General features: G+C 38.3%; 1 protein-coding gene across 2 annotated transcripts in view; it reads left to right on the top strand.

Moving 5' to 3' along the window:
* Positions 1-12,206, top strand: part of DCTD (dCMP deaminase) — a 41,001-nt gene that overhangs the window by 12,201 nt on the left and 16,594 nt on the right. Inside the window, exon 1 of one of the 2 annotated variants that reach the window (XM_065736561.1) lies at positions 10,572-10,650. The exons of the other annotated variant lie outside the window; for it this stretch is intronic. Within the exon in view, the coding sequence (XP_065592633.1) occupies positions 10,619-10,650 (32 nt within the window). The 5' untranslated portion in view covers positions 10,572-10,618. Of the gene's footprint in view, positions 1-10,571; positions 10,651-12,206 lie in introns of those variants that run through there. 2 annotated transcript variants of the gene reach the window in all.

Here is a 12,206-nt window from a genome sequence, read left to right on the forward strand (position 1 = left end):
TCTCCTCTCTGCAGAAAATGAAAGTTTTGAAGCTCTTTTATAAGATAATACATCAGGATTAAGTCCTCGCATAGCTTAAATATTGGGTTTTTATTTATTTGCTCTCTAGCGGTGAGGCACCACAATTACGGTGCCTTACTCCTTTATCAGTGCATTTGCTATATCCCATTTCCAGCACATCCATTTTGAGCTGTAGCACATCTTACTTATTTTTGTTCTGTGCATTATTGTTTGCCAGCAGGTGGTCATGAGTAGAACAGAATTTCTGTGCAAGCAGTCGGTATTACTGACAGGGTTTCCTTGGCCCTACTGCTGTTGAATTATCAGGAGAATAGAGTGGAAAAACATTTTTAGAAAGCTGTGTTGGATGCCAAGTGGAAACAGAAGACTGCTTCCATGAGGAAACCTACTTTACTAGCTACCTGATACACTACGACTAGCTAAATATAAATAGCTGTATTAATATTCCTTATGGCTTCAGACTTTGGAAAGAAAAGCATTAGCTCTTATGGACCATAGCAGTTCTCACATAATCTGCAGCTCATTTCGGCAGCCATCATCTTTCATTTGCCAGCTCAAAAAAATAGACCAACTCCATATACTGTCTGTTACTGACTGCAAAAGCTGCTGTTTTTCTGGTAATTATCTTGGTTCATGCTATAAGTCTGAATTTAAATGCATAATTCAAATTCTTTTGAAGTGATATGAGTCTTGGCCATCTCATTCCTCTGAATAATACTTGACAAATTTAGGTCCTATTTAACATTTCTAATTATTATTATTATTTTTTTACATTCAAGGAAATTGTCAAGTTATTACATAAATACAGAACTTCGCTGTAAGGATTTACTCATGGAAACATACTGTCATCCTCACATATGCAGAAATTATGAGTCGGCTCCCTTTCCCTGTGGGTTATTTCTTCATTTGCCTCGTGATTTAAGGGACTTTCAGATTCACTTAGTTTGTGTTTTAGAAGTAGTTAAAATTCACTTTTTAGCTACAAAGTGTAGAAAGGACGTTTTTCTATAAATTACAGCTACAGTTCACACTTCCACACTAGCGTTTGCTGGCTCAACCTCTTAGTAGAATATCAAATATCACAAGATCAGAAATAAAAATATTCAGAAATGATAATAATGAAAGCACCATAGGAAGAAGAGCTTTGATAACTAATAGTATAATTAGCAACTGAGAAAACAATGGAAATTAATGTTAAGGAATGTTGATAAATTGCCCTTAAAAGAATATCTGGAGTTGCAGTTCTTTGTAAAACTGTTTTCTTGTTAAAAAGAAAGAAGGAAAAAGATTATCTGAATTTGGATACAGAATGACATGATTAATTCAAGGAACAGCCTTTTGTCTTTTTTAATTAAGCTGCGTGAAACCCAGAGATGTAGCCGTGTGAACACTGCAAACAGCAGCCGCTCTGTGAGGTGAACCGCGCGTGGATAAGAACGGACTTCTAAATTAATCTTGAATTGGAAATGTAAGTTTGAAAGACGTGGGAGTGTTCAGACATTCCTGTGAAGTGAGGTAGACAGCATGGTGAGAAATGATGCGATGGTCAGCTTAGACCAGGACAAAGCACAAGACTTTGTAAAAATCCCTGGCTGTTAGTATACAAGTATATATTATATATACATGTTACTATATAATATATAGTATAAGTAATATGTAATGGATCAATTATAAGTTAGTGATATCATTCTTTATTTTAAAACAAAACACGTTTAAAAGAGAATCTTAAGACAGTGTTTACTTTGCATCTGAAATTGGCGTGAGATTGTAACAGTAAGTGCTGAGATATCAGTGGGTATTATTCTCTCAACTAATAAAAGGTTAAGCAATGTTAAGGGAAATGGGGTCAGAGTTCCTGACAATTTTTCGCAGCTGATTTCTGCAAATGAGTCACTGAGGAATTTATCCTGGAAGCGTAGGAAATGCCACAGACTATACAAACCTAAGGCTCCGGCATTGTACTGCCTGCCCGCTGAAGTGAACGTAACCGCCGTATGGGATACATTAAGGAAATAAAACATCTGCGGGTGTAGTTCTTCCCATGCTCTAGGCATTTTAAGTGTGCTTTATATGTTGAATCATGAGAGTTTATAGCCCTCATACATTTTAATACTATCTAGCAGATTTTAATACTATTAAACTCTTGCTTTTTTTTTAATTCATATAAAAGCACTGTCTTTTTTTAGTCTCTTGTCTCTATAACACATCTTTCAGAAGCAAGTTTACAGGTTAATTATATATCAAGTCAAAAATTTCTTATATTGTTATTATCTGTCAATTTCTCCCCTGTCTTGTTTTACAAAGAAAAAAAAAAAGTACATAAAGGCAAGAATTTTACCCGGTGACATATATTATATACGTTTTTTGTGGGAGCATGTCATTGTGTCTTCATTCTCCCCTAGCATGGAAACACCTATTTGCCTTTGCTGCCTTCCATTGCACTGCTTCCCCTTCTGTTGTATCCTTTCAAGTTCCGATGACAAGAATACCAAATACTTTATGTAAGAGATGCTTCTGGAAACGTCTCCTCTTAAAGTGTTTCAGAATAGCACAGAAAACATTAGAATATGGTTTATTTTTATTCTGAACAATATTGTTTAGAGAATCTGAATTTCACCTTATGTCTTGGCCAACAAATCTAATTCCTGGGATTCTTCTCAGGACTGGGTTAATGTACAGTTGTCCACTAGAGAGCAGGCTGAGACCAACAAACCCATTCTGTTCCTGTCATAAACTGACTTTGAACCCAGGTGTCTTAATGTAAATCGTTAGTACATTAAAGCACTGCACCTTCTAGCTTCAGCTGTGAGTATATATACTGCTATCAAACTTGATGGATATAGCTTGTGAAGCTTAGTGACCTAAGGTGGTGATAATAAAGTATTCTGGAACCTGGATAACATTTTATTCTGTCACTATGGTTTCCTTGCTCTGGTGACATCAACTAATTTGTACTGCTTTACAGGGAATTTCTGCGCCCAGCTTTTTAGCCAGAGTCTTGGTTTCCTTACGCTGCTTTTACTCTTTTCTGTCAGACTGAATTTCTTTCAGAAAGAAAATAGTGCTCGATATTGATTCCATTGTGCTCGCTAATTTCAGGCTCTTGTCCTGTAGATCATCTGAAGCACTGCTCAGGATCTTGAAGGATTTTCTAATGCAAAATCCACAAATAAAATTACACACATACTATTGCCCAAAGAGAACCCTCTGTTCTCCAATCCTTTAAAAAACTGTTAAAAGTCAAATTATCAGGCTCTTTCCACGGAGTACACAAACGAGTCAACAGTTTACAGTAAATAAAACTCATAATACTCATAGATTTTTGGCCTATATTTTTATTTTGTTTGTGTAAAATATTCATATTCTGATACCAGTGGAGAGATTCAGAGTTCTTGATGCTGTCCCTATAGAACTCAATGGATTTTTGTAGAAGTAATAAGAAATCTCTTAGTTTACTTTCCTGTAAATGAAGAATATCACATTTCAATCCCTTAGCTTCTTCTGTTTTGAGAAAACAAGGTACATCTGTTATTTTAATTTCTTTTTCTCCCCAGGCTGCTGTGAAGGCTGGCCTCTAAAGACAATTCTTCAGTACTTTGAGCCCTAACAATACTCTCTTCTAAAAATAAAAATAGAAAATATCTAACTAATGCCTGTCTTCCCTTTCCACAAGCTGTAGCCCATCCACCTTCGATTTCGTTAATGATTCCTCCCTCAGTGATCCCATCCTGCTCTTTGCCTGCTTCACCTGGCCATCTGTTTTTAGATAGCACAAAGCTACTGTGGCTCCATGCTGAAATTCCTCACTTACCATATACTGTTTTTGCTGTGTGAGCCAATGCCTGCCTAATGTGGATATGGTTTTATTTATAATGATTTTAAAGGTAGGATGTATATATTTAAAAAAATACATGAGCCCAACCTGAAAGATAAAAGATTGTGTTAGTAGAGGCAAATACCCACATTGGGTTATTTCAGCCTGAACAAATCATGTTTGTTGGATACAGACACCTAAAAGCAGAATCTCATAATGGGAAAGTGCCAGAAAATTCTTGAGAAGGAATCACACTGCCAAATCTGCTTATAAAATAAATTAGGTTTAGTAATGATTATATTTCCCCTTGTATCTATACAGGGAGCCCAGAGTTCCTGTTCTTTGGAGCTGAGATGTCAAATGCATTTCCTGACAGCTCTAGCTTACTTTTCATTATTGATAAGTTAAAACAGTGTGGCTGTTAGCTGTTCTTCTGTAATTTGTCCAGTGAGCTTAGGAATCAGCTGCAGATTGAGGAGGAAGAGATGAAAAGAACTCACATGTAATATGCTAGTGGCACCTGAGCTGCCTTTGCCCTGCTGCCAAGCTAACGCTCAGGCTGTCACAAAATGAAGGCTCTGTGCCTTCTGCTTTGCAGCTTGCTTTGCTGCTATGTCCTAGGAACGGAGCAGATAAAACTGAAGATGAGACAGAGTAAAAACAGGGTGATTACAGCAGTTCTTTTTGTTTCTTTGTTTAATTTTGCTGCCCGAGATGGTTATCTAAGAATCCTGAAATACTTGCCTGTTTTGTTTTTTTCTTTTTTTTTACCCTAATCCTCAAGACAGCTGACAGGGTAACTTGTCTCTTATTACAGAATGGATTTAGCATGTTTACTTAAAACTGCTCATGCTAAAGCCCATATGAATATGTAAGAAAACGATTCTGTATAAGAGCTTTTACATGAGGATTGAAGTATTACCACACTGTAATAATGAAATCTAAAGATACAGCTAAGATAAATGACAGGAAATTATACATAAAAATAGGAGAATTCTCCATAGAATAAATCTAAAGCTTATCACAAACAAAGAAAAAAAAATCAAAGGAACAAGAAGAAAGGTAGAGAGAAAAAACACTGAGGTAAGAGGAGATAAGCATAAAAGGAATTCTTATCAAGGAGAAAAAAAAATAAAAAATACTCTAAAGAGCAAACCATTTGCCCAGATATGAAGGGATACACGTGTTCAGCATCTGTACGTAACAGCCAAGTAAAGGCTTCTTTCTTCCAAATGTGTCTGCTGTCATGAGTACAGCTCGTGTTATTGTCCAGTTGCTGTTATTACAAATCGATGCCCTGTAAAAGAGATTTTGTCACTTAGGCAAATGTTGTGGAATTAACATAAAATGACAATGAGCGTGACAGGAAAATCATGGTAAAGTGGAAAGTGCAGAAGTTGAAAATAATCTTAAATATCAAAAAAGGCCTTGAAAAGTGAGAAGCTCACAGAAGAAATAGGAGGTTGTTAAGTACGTAGGCAGGTGCTAAGTGCAGAAGCAGCATGCCAAGAAAGTGAAATCTTATATTAAAAGCAGAAAATGAATTTCTCACTTCCAGTTAGGGAATAACGGTGACTATGGCCAGTATGGGTGGGCACAGAAGGTCATTTATCTTTTGGAAGAAAACACAAGGGTTGCTGAAAGACTTGCCATCAGAGACTTCATGTCTCAATTAACTTTCCAAAGGATGACTTAGCAAGATTATCTAGGATTTATTCTTGAAAGAGATATGAGAGTAGATCACATACCGTATCATCTATTTCTATAGCACTTGTCTCTGTCCTGACAATCTGTCAATCGTTCTGCTTTGCATACAGCAGAGAATTTGGCTTGCAAGGGCAGGTATGAATGGAAGAAGGAATTTAAGAAGTAGAGGTCTGGTTAGAGATATAGATAAAAACATTATAGGAAAAAAAAAGAGAAAACATCATCACATCACATATAGAAAGAATGAATATAGCTGGAGAATATACTGCTATCAGAGTAATCATGAGGGGATTGAGATACCAGGAAAATACTATTTGCCTACATTAGAAAGGTCAGCATGAATAAAATGAGCAGACAGACAAAATTAAGAAAAAATGCCGCATTCTTAAAAATTTTAGGAGAGATGAGAAATAGCTGTAATGTTAAAAACAGAATCCAAGACTGTTTTATTCTAAGAAGACTGTTTTATTATATGCTCATTTGTGATTCTAGTGAGAATAAATGCAAATAAAAGATCTCAGAGAAGACTCTTAGCTGCTATTGCCAGGGTAAGAAGCTGGATTTAGGGAGCTGGTAAATTGCAGAAAATTTGAGACTAGAAGACAGAGAATGTGATATTCAAAACAGTGTAAGACTTGGGCTGGAAGAAACAAAACTTAAATCTGGCACTCCACTCTAGGTAAGGTAATACACAAGCCAGCAAATCTAAAATAGAGAAAACTACTGGGCCTTAGAAATCATTACATTAGTATTGGATGGATTCTGTCAGAGATGCTTGTCTTGCACAGTTTTATTGACTGCAATAAGAGGTTTTTTTGGCATTCAGTGTTTAGAAGTCTGTGAAGATGAAGGCATCTAAACAAAAGACATTGATGTCCTGAATTTTTCCACAACTTTGCAAATGGATTTGCAATGGGCTTTCACCTGCACCAACATTATGATGATACCATCCTCATTCTACTTGGTTTTGACCAATGGCTGCTATTAAACTGCATTTCTTAAAGTTGTTTATAAGTAATTCCTAAATTATATAGAGTTCAATTTTATATGCTGAATTTAAAACTTCTGTAGCAATTCTGAAATAATGTGTGTACTTTCCATATAAAATGCTACACTGTACAAATGCAGCAGGCTTTTGTAGTCTATTAATAGTCTGGTTTACTGATGAACCACTGCTGCTAACCAGTTTAGGTCTTCCAGAAAGGGGGTTATATTGATAGGAGTTTATTCACCGAGCTAAGCCTTATATTGCAACAAATGGCAGTTGATGAGTAGTAAATTCATGATCTTGATCAGATTAACTAGAGAAATTGAGAATTTTAGCATATATGAGTGGCTGCACTGGGATTGAACAGGTTCTTAGTGTCTAAGAAAGTACAGAAGGAAAAGTTTAACCAAAGTAGAAATTCCTATTTGGAAAAATATTTGGACAATTAGACTTGCCTAAAAATGAATCCTCTTCTCTAACTGTGAAAATGATCCTGTCAGCTAGCAGAGCTTCTCTGAAAGACAGATAAGAAACAGATGCTAAGAAACAGGCAGATATAGAGACATATTGTCATATTTATTTATTCATCTTTCTCTCCAAATCTAGCAATTAGTTCCTGAAAAATTTGTTTTGTTAGGGAAAAACACAACAACTCATTAGCAATTTCTTTTTACTTTTCCCTTAAGTTTTGAGAGTGATTTCAGGGTTGTCTAGCAAACCATATACTGCATATCCTGGCCCATGTTACTCTCTAAATAAACTTACATGTATACTACATGTACATATAATACGTTGACTGTTGGAAAGCAGCAAAAATATGGAGAAAGGGTTTGAAACATTAGATTTCCCCAAACTCAACTTGGTTTGCTTTGACAAAAGGTACAATATAGACATTTCATAGGCAATAAACTAAAAATATTAAAATCTTGACAGATGGTTATGAATTTAGTATGTCTTTCAAAGTTGTGTTGCTTCTCATTAAGAAAAGCATCTAAAATATTTGTGTTCAGCTCAGAGTGTTTATTGACACCTGCACAGCAAGTTCATGATCCTCCATGCTTGGGACTTTCATCTAAGAAATGAGAGACAAAGCAAAAAAAGCTCTAAAAGAAAGCACCTGAGGTACTCCATGCGTTTTACTACATCCTGCTTTTGGGGAATAGAGGAGGAATGCTTAAGGACAGGGCTAAATTGTCAGGTACAAGTTAGAAGAAATTCAGCCCATTTGAATGCATGCCTTTCTTAACGGGGACTTTGAGTGTTCCAGTTCTGTCACGAAGATATGAATGGTCCTGAGACAGATGAAGGTTGTAAATAAGTTTCTAGATCAAAGCATAAGACGAAGGTAGTGAAGATGAGGATTCAGACAGTAGCTCCAGTGCTAGGTGGACAGCAGACAAAGCTTACTGAACACACCAGGCTGTGGGACTTTGCTCCTTACCTGTAAGGAAATCAAGCTAACTGTCCTCAATGCAAGCCGGTGTTTATACCACAGTGTCCTGGCCTCATCTAATTGAGGCACTCGTTCCTTAGATACCTGTAGTCGTATAACCTACTTCTGATATGTGCATGAAGAAAGAGGCTGTCATGTCAGGAACCACCTCCACGGCACGTTGTCAGAACAGGAGTGACAACCTGGGCATAACAGCAGTTTTCAGTATACAAAACAAAAACACACACGCACAAACAATCAAACAGAAGAAAAACAACATCTAGTTAGGTTTCCAGAAAATGTGTCGTTTAGGAGATTACTTACTGAAAATTCAATTCAGTCAAAATATGTTGCTTCTCAGGACATGAGTCGCTGCTGTATTGTTAGGAATTCTGAATGTTGTTGAGCTGGTTGCTTTATTGAGGGAGAACAAGATAAAAGCAAGAGTCAGGAACCCCTGAAAAATGAAAGAAATGTACATTTCTGGACTTAACAGAGGGAGATAAGGATAGGTTCAAATTATTAAGAAAACTCACTTGCTAAAATGACAAAAACATTTAACTTTTGAATTTCAAAAATAATTCTAATATAATTTAATATAAAGTTGTAACTTCAACAAAACAGAACCTTCATCATTTAATAACATAAGCACTTATTCTGCAGTCTGTATCTGTTACTTCTCTGTCAGGAAGGGAAGAGAGCAAAAATCTCAGGTTTCTTTTTGTGAAATAGGGGCTCTCTTATTTTGAATCTGGTTCTGGCTGTTTTATAAATACTAGCTGAAAAATGTGATAAATTAAAGGTTTGTGAGAACTCCTCATCAGTTTTCACAGATAGAAAATCCTTCATTTGCTGTATATGATCAGTGTATAAGCACTGTTTTTGAAAGGTTAGTAGCTGTTACAGTTTGTCCTCAGAATCTTAATTATGTAAAGTAATAAATTTAGCATGAGTAATTGTAGCACTATTAATTTTAATTCATATTTCAAGAGTGCAGAAACATATACAGATAGTAGCAAACTTTTTGAACTGCATTATGCTAAATTTTTCTCCAGATTAATTGAGTGCTCTTTAACTCTCTTCGTGATCAACCATAATCAGGCCTTTCATTTCACCTTCAGGCTCATGTTTTCCTGACTGATGGTATTTTCATTAAATTTCTTTTCCTTGCATTTAAATTGTTCCTTTTCATGAACATTTGTTGACCAAATGAAATTGTGAGCATAGAGCTCTTACAAACTGAAATAACTATATGTTTTCTCACTCTAAGGGCTGAAAAAGTTAGCTGCTTACATCAACTTCTCTCATGACAACTAAACAGGAATATCTGTGAAATTAGGTAATATTTTCATACTTTATCTTTTGAGAGTTATTTAAAAAAAAAAAAAAAAGAATAGCAGATGCAGCAAACTAAAGAGAAGGACCTGGGTGTCCTAGTGAACAACAGGATGGCCACGAGTTAACAGAATGCCCTTGTGGCCATGGTATCCTGGAATGCACTGAAAAGAGTGTGGCCAGCAGCTTTACTCTGCCATGCCCTGGTGAGACCACATCCAGAGTACTGTGTGCAGGTCTGGGCTCCCCAATTCAAGGAAGACAGGTTGTTGCTAGAGAGAGCCCAGCAGAGAGCCACAGAGATGATGGGGAACCGACTTGGGGCATCTCAGGTATGAGGAAAGTCTGAGAGACCTGAGGCTGTTTAGCCAGGAGAAAAGAAGGCTGGGAGAGGGGTATAAGCAGTGCACTTTATATATTTGTAAACATATAATATAAATGTTTATATCACTGCAGAAAGTGCAGGAGTCAAGTCAGTGGGGACAGACTCTTTTCATAAGTTCATAAGTTCATAAGTTCAGTGGTGCCCAGCAACAGAACACGGGGCAATGGGCACAAACTTGAACACAAGTTGCTCTATATGAACATAAGGAAAAACTTGTTTACAGTGAGGGTGACAGAGCTCTGGGTCAGGCTGCCCAGAGAGCTTGGGGCGTCTCTTTCTATGGACATATTCAAGACCTGCCTGGATGCCAGTGTGCACAATGTACCTATTGCTGTAGCCTGCTTTAGCAGAAGGTTGCACTTGGTGACTTCCATTGGCCCCTTCCAATCCTTATGATTCTGAGTCTCTATGAAATATGAAAGCATTAGCAATATGTACTTCTGTCTTTATCACCACTGTGTGTGCCTTTTTGGGATGGTTTCAGCTGCAGCTGTGACCACGGTGGGATCGCTGACTTGGCCACTTCTGCAGTTTGCTATGCATATGGTCAATACGGGGAAACAAAGATGACTCTAACTTTCAAGCGCTCTGATACGTTAACGCTCAGCTTTCATTGATAGCATTAACCTCAAGAGCTTGAGCTGGGAGAAAAGCTGCACGCTCTTGTGAACCGTTAGAAGCAACATCGTCCAGAACGCGACACCGAGGACCACCAGAGCACCGACTAAATGTGACTGTGGACTGCCACGAGGTCTGCAGGAACACAGGAGTGGGCCGGCTCAGCGAGATCGGTGCGGGACCCCGCAGCACCCCCACAGCCCAGCCCTGTGGTGCAGCAGGGCGGAGGTCTGAGGAACCGCCCCACCCGCCGCCGGGCTCCCCGCCTCCCGCCCGCCCCTTCCGCGTTGGCGCCAAACGGCGAAAGAGAGCGGCGGGATGAGCGGCCATCAGCCCGGCCACGTTAACGGGTACGATCCTCCTCCTGCCCCGCGCTGATCGAGCAGGGGCACGACGGGGCGAAGAAGCCGCGGGTGCGGGGTGTGGGGGTGGGAAGTAAAAGAGGCGGTCACGAACTGTTGTGATGGGACAAGGAGAAATGGTTTCACGCTATAACAGGATGTAAGGAAAAAGTGTTTTACCCTAAGGGCAGTGAGGCGCTGGCACGGGGTGCCCAGACAGGCGGTGGATGCCCCATCGCTGGGGACAGCCAAGGTCAGGCTGGAGTGGCTCTGAGCACCTGATGGAGCTGCAGCTGTCCCTGCTCATTGCAGGGAGTTGGACCACGTGGACTTTAGGGGCCCCTTCCAACTCGGACGGTTCTGTGATTCCATAATGCACATGATATCAGAAATTAGAAAGCAGCAGAAAAATGAGAAGGAAAAGGGGAAAAGAAAGTCCAGTACCCATCCGTTCACCAGTTGTACCGCGTTGTATGACAGACCACCGCAATTCATTCTCTGTATTCTATTTTAAGATTCTCTACCCTTTTTGTTCAGGTAAACATTTTTTTCCATGGCTGAATGAAATTTCTTCCCTTTTCTGACACAGTGTTACGGTTTACTTGACGATGAATGAGAAAGAACTGAGAACATAGGCTTGGCCTTAATTGCACTCTTTTTCTCTGTTTGCCTTTGAAATACTGTTTACATAGGCTTTGCTACAGATTATAAATCATTGTAGAATCTGGGGATTTTTTTCCTTCCTTTTTGAGTGGTGGCTTCATGGCTTTCACTTCCCATTACTTTTATTCATAGATTTGTTTGAATTATCGCAAGGATAAATCTTATTTGCTCTTTTTGCAGCTAGCTGTAATATTTTTTACAATAGATATTCTTCATGCAATTCTAGAACTTAACGAGTGTGAGGGGGATGATGAGCTGCCCCAAATCTTTATGCTTAATTTTCCTGTTTGTGCTTGACCGCTAGCCAAGTCCTTGGCTTGTGCTTAATCAGAAATGAAGTGTCTTATACCCATTTCACACTCTTGTGTTCCTGTGCAACGAACTGAGGGAATAATCTAGCCAAACGTTGTGATGTTAAGTAGAAGTAATAGAGTGAGTGAGGGTTTTTATTTTTTCTAATGTTCTCTTTGATGTAAGCCTTCTGCTTGTTTCTCAGATACGCTCCTCTTGCTGTGAAGCTGGTACTCCGAGGGACTTCACTTACATAGTGTTTTGTGTTACAAGAAAGCTAAAAAGTAGCTTTTGTTGTTCTTCAAATAGCAAGAGTTACTAGGAAATAATGTAAGAGAAAGAGATCTCAGGATCTCTTCGTTCTAAATACTATTATTTTTTTGTGGAGAGCTATTCCCAGAATGTGTTATTTGGTGTAGTCCTACATTGGCTGTTATGTATCTTTGTTGAGGGCTCTCTGAAGACATCACTGTGAGTGTCACTTAGGAATGTATTGGAGTATTCATTTAAAGTCTGCTGGGGTTTTGAATTGTATAAATATACTTCTGTGGTACCTTGTAAATAGTCACTCAAATGAGTTGAAACGTTTTCTTCCAATTCCAGTTAACCTG

Source organism: Cyrtonyx montezumae, unplaced genomic scaffold (assembly GCF_038088225.1).
Source record: "Cyrtonyx montezumae isolate F1298 unplaced genomic scaffold, pur_monq_1.0 scaffold_2, whole genome shotgun sequence".
In the NCBI taxonomy this organism is placed as follows: domain Eukaryota; kingdom Metazoa; phylum Chordata; class Aves; order Galliformes; family Odontophoridae; genus Cyrtonyx; species Cyrtonyx montezumae.